This window comes from Symphalangus syndactylus, chromosome 16, assembly GCF_028878055.3.
Source record: "Symphalangus syndactylus isolate Jambi chromosome 16, NHGRI_mSymSyn1-v2.1_pri, whole genome shotgun sequence".
Lineage (NCBI taxonomy): Eukaryota > Metazoa > Chordata > Mammalia > Primates > Hylobatidae > Symphalangus > Symphalangus syndactylus.
In genome coordinates this window covers 13,523,491-13,540,256 of record NC_072438.2, presented here as the reverse complement: position 1 = coordinate 13,540,256, position 16,766 = coordinate 13,523,491, and the positions used below count along the sequence as shown (strand labels likewise).

The 16,766-nt window shown below is 54.2% G+C and overlaps 1 protein-coding gene across 2 annotated transcripts in view; it reads left to right on the top strand.

The window, feature by feature from the left end:
- TRMT44 (tRNA methyltransferase 44 homolog) overlaps positions 1-13,284 on the top strand; it is a 36,312-nt gene extending 23,028 nt beyond the window's left edge. For both annotated transcript variants that reach the window (XM_055245712.2, XM_063619366.1), the window contains exons 7-11: positions 746-852; positions 2,145-2,328; positions 4,656-5,088; positions 7,816-7,932; positions 12,510-13,284. In XM_055245712.2, coding sequence (XP_055101687.1) covers positions 746-852; positions 2,145-2,328; positions 4,656-5,088; positions 7,816-7,932; positions 12,510-12,739 — 1,071 coding nt within the window. In that variant the 3' untranslated portion in view covers positions 12,740-13,284. The remainder of the gene's footprint in view (positions 1-745; positions 853-2,144; positions 2,329-4,655; positions 5,089-7,815; positions 7,933-12,509) is intronic.
- The last annotated feature ends 3,482 nt before the right edge of the window (positions 13,285-16,766 follow it).

Below are 16,766 nucleotides of genomic sequence, written 5' to 3'. Positions count from 1 at the left end.
ACAGAATTGCTATTGAAACTGTTGATTTCAGTAATTAATGATGGCCTGCTAATTACCAGAAAGGGTAGGGTGCCTATTTAAAGTTCTTAAATCATAAAAGCAAGCTGTCCTCGGCTTAACTGCAGAATTTGTCAGAATGGTTAGAGTGCCTATTCAGGGGGATCTTAATCACTTTCTGATAGTTTACAAAAGGCAATAGCCTAATGGTAAAGAATTTTGTGTATTTACATATGTAAATTCTCTGTCTATTCATAGACTTGGTTTCCTAGATTGAAAGGCCTGTGAGGCTAGACCCCTGTGTTGTATTATGCACTTAAATCAGCTTCAGACCTCTCTGCCTTCTATTCACCTCCTCCGAAGCCATTGCTTGCTCCCATACTCTGCCAGAGGTGAAACCGTTCCGTGGCTGTCTCTCCTAGAGCTCCTTCTCATGCCTATGGAAAAATCAGCTTTTAAATGATCCAAAGGCGATTAGCACTCAGAAAAGTGCTGTTAGTTTGTCTGGTGATTTCCCTACAAGTTGCCAGCGTTTCTTGCCCTCTAGGCAGACCTAGGGAGGATATATCGACTTCCCCGCTCTTGGTCATGCAGCAGCTGACTCCAGAGCCTATACTGTGCTATGTGACTCCAGAGCCTGTACTGTGCTGTGTGACTCCAGAGCCTGTACCCTCCCGCTGTGTCCTGCCCACGCAGTAGCTCTACATTGATTCACAAAACATTTTGTCTTGTTTTGTTATTCCTTTAGGAAGATGCAGTCACACCCAATGATAAGACCCTTTTCCCTGATGTTGATTGGTTAATCGGTAACCATTCTGATGAACTCACACCATGGATACCTGTCATTGCAGCCAGGTGAGAAGTAGAGGAGTTATCAGGTGAATGGCTGGGAAATGCTTCAGCTTCTAAATAGTGATGTCCAAAAGGGTAGCCACTAGCTGTGTGCGGTTGTCAAGCACTTGAAATGTGGGTAGTTCCAATTTTTGAAATGTTTGCATATTGCCTATATTGGGTTAAATTTAAAATAAATCCCACCTGTTTTATTTTACCTTTTAAAATATGACTACTGGAAAATATAAAATTACTGAGATTGTTCACATTATATCTCTATTGGCCAGCACGGATTGGCACTGTGATTACTTCTACAGTATTTATATCCGGTGTCAAAAGAGGTGTCCTTTTTGGAAGTTTTTTTCTGAAAACATGAGGCTTTGCCTTTAAAGGGGAAATCTACCCATCGATAGACCCTCTGCAGCCACAGTTGCCTCTGCACGGGGAGCTGTGTGTGTCCGAGAGACTTGGTCACAAAGCAGGTTGTGCTGCTGCGCATTGACGTTTCGTTGCTGAGTCTCCTTATCGCAGGTTCTTCTGAGCTGTTTTCATTATCAAGGAGTAACTAGGTTAAAGATCAGGTCTTCACTCGGGCTTGGTTGTGCTTCCCTCTAACAGTTCCTATTAAAAGCTGACATCTTAAAGTACTTCAAGAAGTTTTAGATGACGCTTGATAACAGTAACTGTGAAAGAAAATCATTTTTATCAAAGTAATTAGATTCATATTTTATTGAAAAGATATACTGTGTTGCCTTATTTCTAGAAATTAACTTGGGGAAGGCTGTAATTCGTCTTTTAATATGAAAAGCAATACTACACAGCCACAAAGACAAGGAGATCATGTCCTTTGCAGCGACATGGGTGCAGCTGGAGGCCATTATCCTCAGCAGACTGTTGCAGAGACCGAAAACCCAATGCCGCGTGTTCTCACTGATAAGTGGGAGCTCAACACTGGGTACACAGGGACATCAAGATGGTGGCAGTAGACACTGGGGACTGCTGGAGTAGGGAGTGAGGGAGAGGGCAGAGGTTGAAAAACCCCCTGGTGGTTACTATGCTCACTGCTTGGGTCATGGGATCTGTCTTACCCCAAACCTCAGCATCTTGCAGTACACCCATGCCACAAACCTGCACACATACCCACTGAAGCTGAAATAAAAGTGGACATTATATACAAAAAAAAGAAACCATATTGGCCAGGAACATCACTTCCCTATTTTGCCCTGATACGCGATTGCCATGTGGCTTTGTGCTGAATTTCCTTGACTGCGTCTGCTCAGGATGCTTGACACTGTGGTTGTTGGTTCTTTTTGGAGGTCTTCCTACAATTGCCGCTTCTTTGTCCTCCCCTGCTGCTTCTTTGACTTCGTTGGAAGATACTCCCGGAGGCAGAGTAAGAAGACTCAGTACCGGGAATACCTTGACTTCATTAAAGAAGTGGGCTTCACCTGTGGGTTTCACGTGGACGAAGACTGCCTCAGGATTCCTTCAACCAAAAGAGTATGTCATGATTCTCATTGTTGTTCTTGGCAGTGTGTCGGCATTCAGATGGAGAGTTCAGGGCTCTGTCACAGAGCGGTGAACCACGCTGTAACGTTCACAATGTTCCAGAATGTGCCGGTGCTGATTTCTGTGCCTCTGTCACTGACGAGGCCCAGAGGCTTGTTCTGTCCCATGGCTCCTTAAAGGCACCCCGGTGCTCCCTCCTCCAGGCCTGCAGGAGCCCTCGCCAAGCCCTCCTTGCCTCTCCAGAAGCTCTGAGTGGCCCCAGGGGACCTGCCCAGAGGAGGCCTCAGTGTGGCCTGTGGCTGAACCTGTGGAAAGTTCCTGCTCCTTCAAGTCGCAAATAATTGGCTGCGATTGAAGTGTGTTTCAGAAGTTCACAATGATTTCCCATTTTCTCATTAAAGGCCTAGTTCATTCAGATTCACCTGAAATGTCATTTGGGCAGAAGTTGGCGCGGGGGCTTTCTGTGAGCAGTGGGACTGTGCCTCTGACCTTTGTGTGGACAGGGCAGACTTATGCCCTCTTGCCGCTCCGAGGGCTTGACCTTTTGAAAGTACCATGGAAGTGTTTACAGCAGCTCACCTCAGTCTCTGGTAACTTTATTTGACAAGACTCTGTGGCTGGCAGACAGTGTGCTTTTAAAAAATAACCCCGTCGTGTCCAGGCCACAAAGTTTGATGGCTGCCTTAGCAGGGAAGGGCCCGGCTGATCTGAGCGAAGCCTTGGCTCTGCTGCTGCCCGCGGTGCACTCAGGCTGATTACAGAGCTCCGCAAGCCTGTCCTCATCTGTGAGACCAGGAGGAGGCTGCCCGGGGCTTTGTGGGGGCTGGACGGGATGATGTCTTCAGAGCCCACAGCAGGGAGGGCATGTCGTGGGCACTCGCTGGCCGGCTGCAGTCATAGCCGTGCACCAGGAGCAGTGTTGGCTGGTGGCACAGGCCTCAGGGCCGCTGGTGCTGTCACTGCCCTGCTACCATGGGAAGTTACCTTAGGACTCGCTGCTGAACCATCCCGTCATCCTCTCAGTGTCCTCTGTTTTTGGCAAGTCTTGGGCTTCTGAGGTCAGAATTGATTTGGAGAAACTGCTAAAGTTTGGGTCCTCTAGGCAGGTCCGTGGAGCCCGTGGCTTTGATTTTTGCACTTGCTGCCCCATTACTAATTGGTAGAGACCGTGGACTGTTGCTTCATCTCTCTGAGCTTCAGTTTCCTTATCAGTGGCAGGTTTGGGGATCGAATGTAAGAGTGGATGTGAATGTGCTTTGTCATTTTTAAAGCAGTTCACACACAGCACATGTCTGGTGGGGACTGGGTGTGTGACAGGCACTAAGAATTTAAAATCCCGCTGGAAGAGCTGGGGAGCAGAGGTGTGGCTGTCACATAGTGAGGAGGTCGGCTTCCTTATCACCTGCGCCTGGCCTTGTAGTTGATGCCTGGAGAAGAAGCCCAGAAATGAGGCGCCCTTGCCATGGTTGGCTGGGCCTGGTTGTCCGGAGGGGACTGTCTGAAGGGCACCCTCCATCGGGGTGTGCCACGAAGGGAGGCGAGCACGCATGAGCACCTCTATGGCTCCAGGCCATCTGCACAGCCCCCGTGTGCACTCGCTGGCTCTGGCAAGGTGGGGACAAAGCTGCTTCCCTTCCCAGCCCCTGGGGCGCTCTGCAGTGTTACCATCAGCATGTGCCCCCCGGGGCGGCTGAGGGGTGGAATGAGGGGCGGCAGCAGGAAACCTTTAGGATGGTGCGGCTGCCGGGCCCAGGGGTGTGGACTCTGAGTTTAAGTGCCTTTGTTAGATCTTGTGAAGGTCCAAGTAATGAGAGGGAACCATGGGCTTTTACAGTTTTATTAATTTTTAAGTCACTTATATTGGTGTCAGTTTTTATTTTTTATTTATTTTTATTTATTTATTTATTTTGCTCTTGTCACCCAGGCTGGAGTGCATTGGCACAATCTTGGCTCATTGGCCTCTGCCTCCCGGGTTCAAGTGATTCTCCTGCCTCAGTCTCCTGAGTAGCTGGGACTACAGGTGAGGGCCACCATGCCTGGCTAATTTTTGTATTTGTAGTAGAGACGGGATTTTGCCATGTTGGCCAGGCTGGTCTGAAACTCCTGACCTCAAGTGATCCGCCCGCCTTGGGCTCCCAAAGTGCTGGGATTACAGGAGTGAGCCACCATGCCCAGCTGGTGTCAGTTTTTTAAATCAGGATTTTTTCATGATAGACTTTTAAAACTTGTGATTTGTACTCCAGGATGAGAGAATTCCATGGAGAACGTTGAAATAGACTAGCCAGCTAAAATACTTGCTTTGCTCTTTTCAAACTCAGGTCTGTCTCATTGGGAAATCCAGAACATACCCTTCCTCCAGAGAAGCTTCCGTGGATGAAAAGAGGACTCAGTACATTAAGAGCAGGCGGGGCTGCCCTGTAAGCCCACCTGGCCGGGAGCTTTCCCCTTCTCCACCCTGGGTTGCTGCTGGCAGTGCTGGTCACTGTGACGGTCAGCAAGCTCTGGACACCAGGGTCGGGTGTGTAGCCAGGGCCTGGGCTGCTGAGCATGGAGCAGGGTCCCAGGCTGAAGGACCCTGGCTACCTGGATTTCATCCTAGAGAAAAGGCTGAGCGCGTAAGAAACTGTGCCGCCCTGCCGCGAGATTTTATTGACCAAGTAGTTTTGCAAGTGGCGAATTTATTGTTAGGTGGAAAGCAATTAAACACAAGAAGTTCTCAAAATGGGAGTTTGAAGACCTGGAACGGGGGAGGTAAGCTGCCCACCACCTTAGGGGCTAGCATGCTCCCAGGCTTGAGGGCAGGAATTCACATCTTCATAACTGACATGAAGTGGTGTGGCCCTGTGACTACACACACTTTGAAAAAGCCGTTGATGGTGGGTGAATAGGCTGTCTTCAAGCAAATTCTTTAAAATTTTCCAAATAGTTCTTATAAACATAAAGGACTTTGTTATTTCCAGGGAGGAAGGCCAAGGCCAGGCCAGGGAGTGACAGAGTTTGGACCCTTAATTAACTTTTACCAAACATGCAGGTTTAGGGGCTAGAACTACTCATTTTCAATCTAGAAATTATCCAAAGAGAAAACAGGTTACTGAGTGTAAGCAAAATGCACTGTCCCCTTGAGTATGTGGTAAGATTTGGAGCTGTTGTGATTCGATAATTTAATTCTCTTTGAAATCCCCAAAACACAACAATCAGCCATGGCAAAAGGAGAAAATTACATCGATTGTTCTCATGGGGTGAGTGGTGTGCTGAAACTATGTTCTCGTGGGGTGAGTGGTGTGCTGAAGTTAAAGGCATTCGGAGAGCCAGCCAGGGCTGTAAGGACCTCGCCTCCTTCCGGGCAGGGATACTGCTTGGCCGCCAGAGGGTGGTGTAGAGCTGCAGCCGGAGCCTGGCTTCTCTTGCAGTTTTGGGAACTGGAGAAGGGCACGGAGCCCCATCCCCTCCGTCAGTGACTCCTGCCTGGCTGCCCATTTGAGGGAAACCCCTCCTCTCCAGGCCTTGCTTTCCTCACCTGTGAATGTTGGGACAAAATCATGCCCGTTTCCTTCTTTATCCTTTGTCCTCTTGCACCATGTGTATGTGGGATGGGGCCGGGCCATTGAGCACAGACAGCCCCTCCAGAAATCATTCAAACCTGATGGTACCTGGTCAGCAGAGCCTCTAGCCATCTGGTGAGAGTGGCCCTGGCTCAGTGGCTGATGGGGCCGACTAGCTGCTTGCAAACCACCAGGTACCATGGGGTCTCTGGGTTGGCCCCGCTGACTAAAGGCACCCTGCTGTGGTGGGGCTGGAGCACAGAGGAAGAAGGCTGAGGCTGGCAGAGCTTGGAGCCCACCACAGGCAACTGGGCCCCGGAGCCCCAGGGACATCAGTGTGGTCTGAAAGTTCCCATGTTCAGTAAACAGTGACAGTTCTTGAGTGCAGTTGGACCTTTAAATTCCCAGGAGATGAGGGGCGCACAGACATCAGCTGTGCCTGGGATGGGCAGCTTTCAGTGGGTGAGGAGGAAGGAGGAACAGACCTGGAGATGGAGAGTGGGGATGGCTGAGCGGTGGGCTCAGTCCTGCCTGCCCCTTGGAACCTGGGAACCAGGGTGCCTAACAGGCCCTGGACCCCCGTCCCCTCCAGATTGGTGTCCGTGGGTCTGGGGCTTGCTGGGGACTCTCCATGTGGCCTTGCTGTGAGAAGGGAGGAGCTGTGCCCTTGGCCTTTCAGCCCACTGCCTTCCTCCCGCCCACAGGTGGCCTTCAGGGCCTTTGGTCGCCCCCACCCAGCCTGTCCTCAGGCAGGCACCTCTGCGTGTCTGTGCTTGTGGGCCATGTGTGGCTCTGTCTCCAGGACCTCACCCATCCTAGCTCGGCGTCTGTCCCTGTGGGACATTGCTGAGAAATAGGGTAGGAAAGGGCCCTGCCCTCTAGAGGCTCCAAGTCCTGCCTGGCTAGGAGTCAAGACCGCACGCGTCAAAAGAATGAGTAACCAAGAGGCCAGATGTGCCAGGCCCGGAGGCACCCATGGCTGCGAGAGTGAGAGTCCCCGTTATGGAGTCCGTGCTGGGCCAGAGCCGGGGGGACAGGGAAGGCTGACTGGGACAATATGTTATCTTTTTTAAAACACTCACACTCCTCTCAATGGATTTGAGACAGCCGAAAGGTGGACTCAGAAGGTTGGCCAGGCTGGGTCCAGACCCCCCTGATCCATGGGGGTCCGACAGGCTCAGCTGCATGCAGACAGGCGCCGTCTCCTCTGCTCTCCTGCAGCTTGGGAGGGTGCGGATAAGACATGAAGTGCAGCGCCTGGCAGATAGGAAGTTCCTGGCAAATACACGCAGGAAAACCAGCTTTCATTCATATCTAATTTGATGTTTCAGTAATAAATGACTTTATTGTCACCAGGTTTTCTGATTAGAGCATTTTGAAATACATGCAGGCTCTCAAAGCAGAAATTCGAATGGGAAAGAGACCATCACTGTGGTATCTGTGCTGTTCCTTTTTTTAACGCCTAGCATGGCCTTGCTGGCCACCCTAGAGCCGGTAGCGCCAGGCTGGCTGCCCCATGGTTGGAGCAGCCACTGGGAAGGCTCAGGCCCCAGGCTTGCCAGCTTGGCCTTCCTCCTTTAGTCTGAGAAACCCTGGCTCCAAACAGCCACCACCCTTCATGGGTCACCAGCGAGAAGAGCTTGAGGTGACCATCCAGAGCAGGCAGCATCACCTGACGCCTGGCCCTGTGCGGGCACGGGGCATGTGTGGGGCTGCGCCTTGTCAGGCTGCGCCACCTCAGCTGGCTGGAGACACCGCGGCCCTCATGGTTTGGCTGCGGTGTGGTGTGGGTTAGGTGAGATGGAATCGTGGTCCTTCATGCTGGAGTGCATAAAGCGTGTGAGTGTATGGAACTGAAATGGACTGTTTCTGCCTGTGTGACAGGTTCGTAATATTTTGTTGTTGTTTTGGGGAAAAAAACCCCGTTTTTCCACAGAGAGCCTGTCTCTGGCAGAAGTAGCCAATGAGCTGGACACGGAGACCCTGCGGAGGCTGAAGCGGGAGTGTGGGGGCCTGCAGACGCTGCTCCGGAACAGCCACCAGGTGTTCCGAGGTACGGAGTCCGCCTCTCCCCCGCCGTGCTTTCCTTCTTTTTCCCCCTTTTTTCAGTTAAATAATGTTTTATTTTAGAGTGGTTTAGACTCACAGAAGAATCTGGCAGAAGCACCAAGTTCCACGGTGCCCCACCCAGCTCTGACGTGGGTGGCATTTGACCTCAGGGTGGGACGTGGGTCACCCCATTCCCTCCTTGCTCCTCTGGACCTCGTCCCATGCGATGTCCCCAGGCTGGTCTCCCTCCCCCTGTGCTGTGCTTGCTGACGCCTCAGCTCCACTTGCTCCACGCAGGACAGAGCAAGTCGGGCAGCCGCTGGCCGGGCCCCTCTTGGCTGAGGGTCATTGTGTGGCGTCATCTTTAGCTGCTGCAAACTGGAAGCATCCCGAGCCACAGAGCCAGGGTGGGGAGTGGGAAGAGTGAGCCCTGCCCCACAGGCGGAGGCCTGGACTCCTGTGGCCCTCGCCCTGCGGGCCTGGGCAAGGGGAGGTCCTGGTACCCAGCTCTCCTGCTCCCCAACACCCTGTGACTCCAGGACTGCCAGGATATAGGGAGGCAGGAGGGCCCTCCACCCGCTTGGCCATTCACTCAGCCCTCAAAGCAAGGCAGACACATCCCTGGCTTGCTGGAGCCGGCGGTGCAGTGAGGGAGGGGGAGATGTAGCAGGGGCTCACCCAGGTGCTGGCAGTGTACACAGTTCCATCATCTGCAGCTTCCAGGTGTGCACAGAGGGGGCAGGAAAACGGCAGGGAGCCACGGTTTACCAGCGCCAGCGACTGGGGAGTTTGCCGTAACTTGCTTTATGGAGCTTTTTTTTTTTTCCTCTTTCTGTAAGTATTTTAAAGCAAATTCTAGCTAGCACGCTATTTCACCCCTAAGTACTTCCACGTGCATCTTTAAGAATAGTAGGTGTCTTGTGTCACCACCATGCCCCAAGCACACATTTCTGTGAGTTGTGATGTGCAGGAAGAACTGGCCTGGCCCAAGTGGGCTCAGGAGGGCTTTACTTAGGAAATGACACTTGAGCTGGGCCTGGAAGGAAAAGAGGAGTCAGGAACAGAGAACAGCTTTAGGCAGAGCGAACAGCATTTGCAAAGAGCCAGGGTTGGCAGGAGTAAGAGTGGGAGCTGGTCAGGTTACAGCCGCCATGACCAGGAGAAGGACTGGGCCTCTGACTGATGGGTAGGGATGACACCGAAGTCACAGTGGGAAGGAGTGGCCTGGCTCACATCCTAGCTTCTGGGTCCCTTGCCCATGAGGCAGCTGTGGGGGGTCAGGTGCAGTGCAGTATCTGGCTCTGTGGGTGTGTGAGAGAGCACAGGTGTGTGTGCCATGCCTCATGTGTACACAAGAGCACAAGCGTGTGGGTTTGTGCACACACACACACTGCCTTTGTGTGCCTGCCTGCTCCTGGAGAGCTGAACTTGGCTTTTGGCTGAACTGGCCTGTCTAGGTGAGCTGCTGTTGGGTGGGGGGCCCGTCAGCATGGTTGGAGCCTCTGTTTCCCGGGGCAGGTGCAGAAGCATGTCCCTGAGGCTGCCTCCAGAGTAGACACTGGGCCTGCAGTGCTGGCTGGGCTGGGCCTGCTGCCTGGAGTCTGCTCTTCCTTGCGTAGAGCTTTAGGCAGTTAGAATACTTCCCACCTCCACGGGGCCTTTTTCTGTCTTTCCCAACACTTGTTTTTGTTGATTTCCTGAAATACTGTCTTTTTCACCCACGATGAGTCTGCTTGTATGTCAGTGTTTTTCTGTGCAGGTCACCCTGGGGGGCAAACTTGTTTTTGGAAACGCTTCTGAGTAGGAGGCCTGGGGATTGGGTTCCAAATAAACATACTCCTCCAGTCATGTGAAAACTATGCTCTGAAGCTGGGTCTTATCTCTGTATGAGGTTTAGGTTTTGTTTTAAGCTAACATGGCTAGTCTCAGAAAATGTTTATGAGAGTGAGGAATTGGAAATGTTTCCAGATGGCTTCAGGTCAGCCAGCCCTGAGCATGACCTGTGAGGGCCACGAGGGCCAGCCCTGCCTCTGTCCCCGCCCCTTCCTGAGGCCGCCAAGGGGTGGCGTGCTCCATCCATGCTGTCTGGTATGGAGCCTGGCACCGTGCTGCTGGGTACACGCGGGGCCTCATCTCATCCTGCACTCATGGCAGAGCAGGCCTTTCCTCCTTGAACACGCAGACCTGGCTCAGAGAGGTCAGCGCACCGGCCCGAAGTCTCCCAGTGAGTGGAGAGGCCACGCCACAGTCCAGGCCAGGTCTGAGCCAGCACTGGCACCCCTGAGCCTATGGCATCATCCGAGGACTCTAATCCTCAACCCGTTCCTCAGAACAGCTTGGTGAGAGGGAGTGTCTGCTGTCAGAAGCAGTGGTGGAGATGGCAGTTCCTGTGCTGAGTTAGAGTCCGAGGGGACACGCACAGTAGGGAGGGAGGAGGCGGCCGGAACTTGGGTTGAGCAGTCTGTGGCCCTGTGGTTCCATTTCAAAATGAGGAGCACATTTCCAGAGGAGGAGAGTCTTTCTAGCTGTTGGTTGTCTTTCTAGCTGGCTGGAGCGAGTGCCCCTGGAAGGCCACCACTTCTGGCACCTGGCCAGATGGGAGCTCAGGTGTTAGGAGGGGCGGCCGGGAGCTACCTGCCATGTCCGGGGTTGTAGACACGGAGAGTGGGTCAGGACGGCTGGGCCAGCCTGGAGCCTGCCTGCGCCGTTCCGGGAGCCTCATCTCTATCATCAGCACCCGCTCCTCAGTCCTTAGACACCCTGCAGGTCCTGCTTCCAAAACATGGCTGGGTGTGCTCTTAACTCCGGAGCCGCGTGGGAGGGCCTGCCGCCAGCTAGCCTGTCACATTGCGCTGGGGAAGAGGGTGCAGAGGCTGGCTCTGAGGGTGGGAATCTGTGCTCAGCCTTTGGCCTCAGTGATCCCCACCCCCCATTCTCTTGATAGGTCAGGGCATCAGGCCAGAGGCCCCTCACTGTTTGGGATCATGTGCCCCATGGGAGTTGGGGGGAAGCTCTGGCCCCTGGGGCTTCTCCTGAGCACCCTTCAGAGGGTTCCAGATCCCTCAGTGGCCAGGATGTGCCCTTCTGTGCTGCGCCAGGAGGTGCTGCTGTGGGGACATGGGCAGAGTGTCGTGGGACTGCCTTCACCCGAGCCTTCAGGTTAAGAAACCTCAGCTCCGATGTTGGGAGGCGAGACAGAGAGGCGGCCGTGGGAGGGCAAACGGGGTCAGGCCTGGCCTTGGCAGTGCTTCCAGCCAGGCTGTGAGGGTGAGCCCCCAACTGTGTCCCTGGACGCAGCGAGGCGCCGCTCACTGGGCTCATTTCTCTAGTTTCTGGGGAAACTATTTGTAAAATATCAGTCTGTCAAAAGCACACAGGCTCGTTATTGCCACACACAAGGTGATTTGAAAGCAGAATTCAGGCTTTAATTCCTACACTTTCAAGTTCTCGTTGGAAGTCGGTGAGCCAGACTTCCGCACTGAGGCTCCTTTGTTCCCCTGAGCCTTCTGTTGCGAGCAGTTTCCTAGCTTCCAGCGAGAACCAGGAAGGAGGTGGTTGCTTTGGCCACGTTTCACAGGGAGTTGTTGGCTTCCCACAAGGAAACGGCCAAATGGGAGTGTAGGGGATTATCTCGGCCCAAGTTGGGCGGCGGGGTCAGGAGGCAGCCTAGAGGAGGCCCGTGAGGCCTGGCACCCAGGTGACAAGCGGGCCCACAGCAGCCCTCTCCTGGCCCCACCCCACTCTGATGTCCCTCCAGCTCCCCAGTTTGGAGATCAGCCTTGGCCATTGGGTCCCAGTGGCACTTCCAGAGGGGGTATCTAAACCACTGCAAGTAGGCAGATCCCCCTTCGTGTTCCTATTCCAGAGCTCCTTGGCCTCTCTTACTCCACACTTGCACCTGGAGGGGCTCTGGTTGGGAGGCGCATGTAAACCCAGTGCACTGGGACGGCACCAAGGAGCAGAGGCCGCCCTGCTCCAGCCCCGTCCTTAGACTGCGTGGAGGGACCTGCGCCTTGCCCCTCTTTCTGCCTGTAATGCTGAGACAGTCCTCAGAGGTTGGGGCTGCAGCACAGATGTTTTCTCGTGTTTCGGCTCTCACACCATGGTCCCTCCTTCCTCCACTCAAGTGATCCTTCTAAAATGGTGGCTCTGCAGGACCTGCCACTCAGCCAGAGGGAAGGTCGTGGCCTCAATGATGAGGCCACATGGGACCCAGCTCTGTCCTCTGCCCTCCCCTCTGGCTGTTCCTCGAATGCGGCCAGTCCTGGTGCAGTCTGTCCTGGGACACTCGGGTTTGCTGCCTCTCTGCCTAAAATGCTCTTCCTGGGTCTGCGCGGGGCTGCTGCTCACCTCCCGCAGGGCTCACCTTTCCTGGCCTTGCCTGAAGATGCATCCCATACCTCGGTCATTCCCACTGGAGGCAAACTCACTGTGACCAGCAGGAACTCTAGGCTGTGTTCTGGTGGTATCCCTGATCCTGGATTGGCACCTGCCGTGGCGTGGGAGCTAAACAGAGGCTGGTGAATTAAGGAACTTTCAGGTTTACTTCTCAGTGTGTCTTTTCTCTGTTCCAAACCATAGTTGTGAATGGGAGAGTTCACATCCGTGACTGGCGAGAGGAGGCGCTGTGGAAGACAAAGCAACCGGAAGCGAAACAGAGACTGCCTTCCGAAGCCTGCAAAACCCGCCTCTGCTGGTTCTTCATGCATCACCCTGATGGCTGTGCTCTGTCCACGGACTGCTGCCCGTTTGCCCATGGGCCTGCGGAGCTGCGGCCACCCCGGACCACCCCGAGGAAGAAGATTCCGTGAGCTGCGTCCTTGCCAGCTGAGGCCTGGTCGGGGAGACCAAACCAAGGAGAGCTTCCCCGGCAGTCCTCAGTGCTGCGGTCTCTGCTCTGGCTGTGTTTCAGCCCACCTCCTCCCAGCTTTCTCCAGATCCTCACAGTGATGAACCGTATTTCATAAACATCACATGCCAGAGAAGCCACAGTTACTGGGAAGCCCCCAGCTGGGTGCCTGGCTCGTTTCAGATGCAGCCACTTGAAATGTGCACAGCATCTTCATATCATAAAGATTGTGCATGGATCCTTACAGTGTCTCCTGGGGGAGAGCGGCTGAGGCTGCCTCTCACAGGCCCTTCCCAGGGCGCTGTCCGACGCCATGTCCACATCTGTGAAGAGGATGGGGCTTCTCAAGAAGTAAGACCGTATCTGCCAGCGTTTCTCACCACACTGGAGAGCAGCTGCTCTGGAGCAGGGATCCGCCAGATTGGTATTTTTAAAAAAGGCGTAAGGCTTGCTATGTTGAGGTTGTTTTTAGAGTTACACAGAATAAAAACACTCATAATTTCCTCACATGGGCCACTCTAAGTGGTATGAAAAAAAAATCCTAAGTGAATTGTTGACAGGGCTTTAAAAATGTAAATATCACAGATGACAGAAAGGTAAGACCTACACCTTCCTCCCCCCTCCACGAGACCGTCTCCCCAGAAATACTGCAGCAGGCCTTTTTAGTCCTTCCAGAAAAAAAGTCCTGATTTGTTTCTCTTTTATTTTTATGAAGTGATAGGGTCTTGATCTCTCGCCCAGGCCGGAGTGAGGTGGCAAGATCATAGCTCACTGCAGCTTTGAACTCCTGGGCTCAAGCCATCCTTCTGCCTCAGCCTGTCAAGTGCCTGGGACTGTAGATGCACGCCACTATGCCTGGCCAACTTTTAAAATTTTAGAGGCGGGGTCTCGCTATATTGCCCAGGCTGGCCTTGAACTCTTGGGCTCAAGCAGTCCTCCCACCTCAGCCTCCCAAAGTGCTGGCATGACAGCCGCGAGCCATGGCATCTGACGCCCGATGTTTCTATTTAAAGTTATTTCTAGGTTTTATACAAAAGGTCACATGCAGTCCACACTGTTCTGCCATTGACTTTCTGCATTGTACCCTGGTGCCCCTCCGTTGGGTGTATCTGCCTGGTTATTGGCAGCAGCCTTGTGGCATTCCGTGGCAGCGCTGCACTCATCACTCCTGAGCAGTGAGAATAAACGGGCATCTTCTCTGAAGGCACCTCAGCTCTGCAGCACCACGGGGCAGCGCTGCCACGGGCCCAGACCCTGCCCTCTGAGTTCCAAGTCAGTCCCAGAGCACAGATCCCAGGCTGAGGATGTGCCAGGAGGTGCCTGGCCCTGGAAGGGTCCACCCTTCGTCTTACTGGGAGACAGGCGCTCCGTGGCCCTTTGGGGCAGGCCCCAGTTGGTCAAGCAGCTGCAGCTCTGACTAGTGAGGCACAAGGGAGCTCTGCTGAGGCCTCTGAAGTTCTCCCTGCAGGGGACACCTGGTGTAGAAGCCCCGAGGGAGCGGCCGGGAGCACAGCACTGAGGATGGTGGAGCAGGAAGATGGAAAGAACTCTCTTCCCGAAGATGAGCCGCAGAGCCGCAACCCTACCCCAGCCCCTGTGTTAGGCCGTGAGGCATCTTCCTGCCCAGCTGCCTCAGGGCTTTCAGGGTTTGTTGCTCAGCACATCCAGGGTCACGCACTTCAGGACAAGCCACCTGATGCCCCTCGGCCCCCCAGCCCTGCAGCCTTGCTGGAGCTCTCCCTGCAGCAGGAAGGGCTGAGCCCAACCACAAAGGGGCTTGGGGCGACATCAAGGGATGGCAGAGCGGGGAATGCAGGGAGCCCGGCCCAGAGGAGCAGCCCTGCTGCCGCCTCCTGGAAGGGGCACACCACCTGAGCTAAGCCCAAGATGCCGCCCGAGCCTCGGGGCCTCCCAGGGTGTCCCCCATGCCAGAGTGTGTGGCCTCTGCCAGGCCCGGGATAGCTCCAGGTGGCTGGACTCCCATTTCCCCTCCCCTTCCCAGGTCTTTCCCAAGCCCAGAGCCCCTGCTTTAATTTTCGTGTGGGGAGACAGGAGAGTGGCCGCAGAGCCTGGTGCTGTGCTATGTGCCGCTGGACTCCAAACCTGGCTCCGGCGCTGCAGTCCTGGTGAGGGTGGTGGCCCTGGGGAAGATGAGCTTCCCCAGCACTTGGTACGGCAGTTTCCAGTCATAAGTCGCAAGGACACAGTCTCAAAGGAGCATCAGATGGGGCTGGGGGCATGTGGGGTGGCCCTGGCTCTCCCAGGTGGGGTCCTGCCAGACCAAGAGCTATGCTAGTGGGGCCCACCATGGCCATAGGCCCCTCCGTGTCACCTGGCATAATCAGCTGGTGGAAACAGCCCTTGGGGACCACATCACCTGACCTGATCTCCAGGTTCCAGGTACCGTTTCTTACTGCCCCCCAGCACCACTGTGCCCCTGTCCACAGGTCATGTGACTGGGTGTCGGGCACGGTTCCCTTGCAGCAATGAACAATACATCTGCGGATGAAGGTGGGCAGATAGACGTTTGGCGGCGGGTGGGGCGGGGCACTGATCATGGCAGCCTGCTGTGGCCAGCCCCAGGGGCTTCCCGGTGACTTCTTGGAGCCTGAGTGTCTCCCCTGTACAGGTGGGATCGAGGCAATGCCACGAAGGTGGTCATGAGGGGAATCACCAGTGGTACAGCGTGTCTACACTGCTTTCCAGACTAGTGCCAGGCAGGCACTAGGTCTCACTGGCTGAGGGGCAGCCTCTGTCCCCAGGCACCCCGACTTGCCCCATCTGCTGCAGAGGAGGCCCACCTGTGGTGAGCATTGTGGTCTTGGGGCCTGCAGGCACCCTTGTGGAGTTGCCATGGTGACCGCAGCCCCCTGGACTGGTGCTGGGGATTCAGACACCAGGTCACACAGGCCTTGGCTCGTGGCATGGCCAAGCCCTGGGGTCTGTCGAGGTTGGCAGGGCAGGCTTCCTAGAGGAGGGACTGAGGCTGCGTATTCTCCCTCTCATCCTGCCATCAGCTGGGGCTACTCTCCAGGGCCACAACTGTCACAGGACGAGGAACCCGGGCCTCGTGCAGAAGAGCCTTGTGTGGGTGAGAGTCCCAGAGGAGAAGCTGAGCCCTCTGCTGACTTGCCCCCAGCTCATTTCTGCTTGACCCTTTCTTGTTGCTGTTTTTGCTCAGAAAACTATATTGTGGACCTCATCGTTCTGGGAAAAGGTGGTTCACGAGAAAGCACAGTCATGTGTCACTTAACAGTGCAGATGCATTCTGATAAATGCCTTGTTAGGTGATTTCATCATCCTGCAACATCAGAGTGTGCCCCGTGCTCCTGGATGAGACAGCCTGCCCCACACCCAGGCTGTGGGGGACGGCCTGTTGCTCCTGGACCACACGCCTGCACGGCACGTTAACTGTGCTGAATGCTGTAGGCAGTTGTAACGCAATGGTAAGTGTCTGTATATCTAAACGTAGAAAAGGTACAGTGAAAATATGATGTAAAAGAGAAAACATGCTTCAGCTGTGGAGGGCACTCACCCTGATTGGGGCCTGTGGACAAGGCTGTGGGTGTCCGTGAGGGAGAGGGAGTGCCTCTGAGGCCCTGCTGCAGGCTGGATGAACAGCCCACTTAGGCCACACTCAGTTTATACTAAAAAATGTCTTCAATAACACATTCACCTGAGCTTTTTTCTAATTTTTTAATTTTATGAGCTTTAAAAACATTTTTGACTCTTTTTTAGTAACACTTAGCTTAAAACACACATTGTACAGCTGTACAAAAATATTTTCCCTTTTACTTTTTTGTTTTTTTGAGATGGGGTCTTGTAGTGTTGCCCAGGTTAGAGTGTAGTGGTGCCATCCCGGCTCACTACAGTGAGCCTCAGCCTCCTGGGCTTAATTGATCTCCTGCCTCAGCCCCTCAAGTAGCTGGGACCACAGGCACGTGCCACCATGTTGCCCAGGCTGGTCTTGAACTCCTGGACTGAAGCGA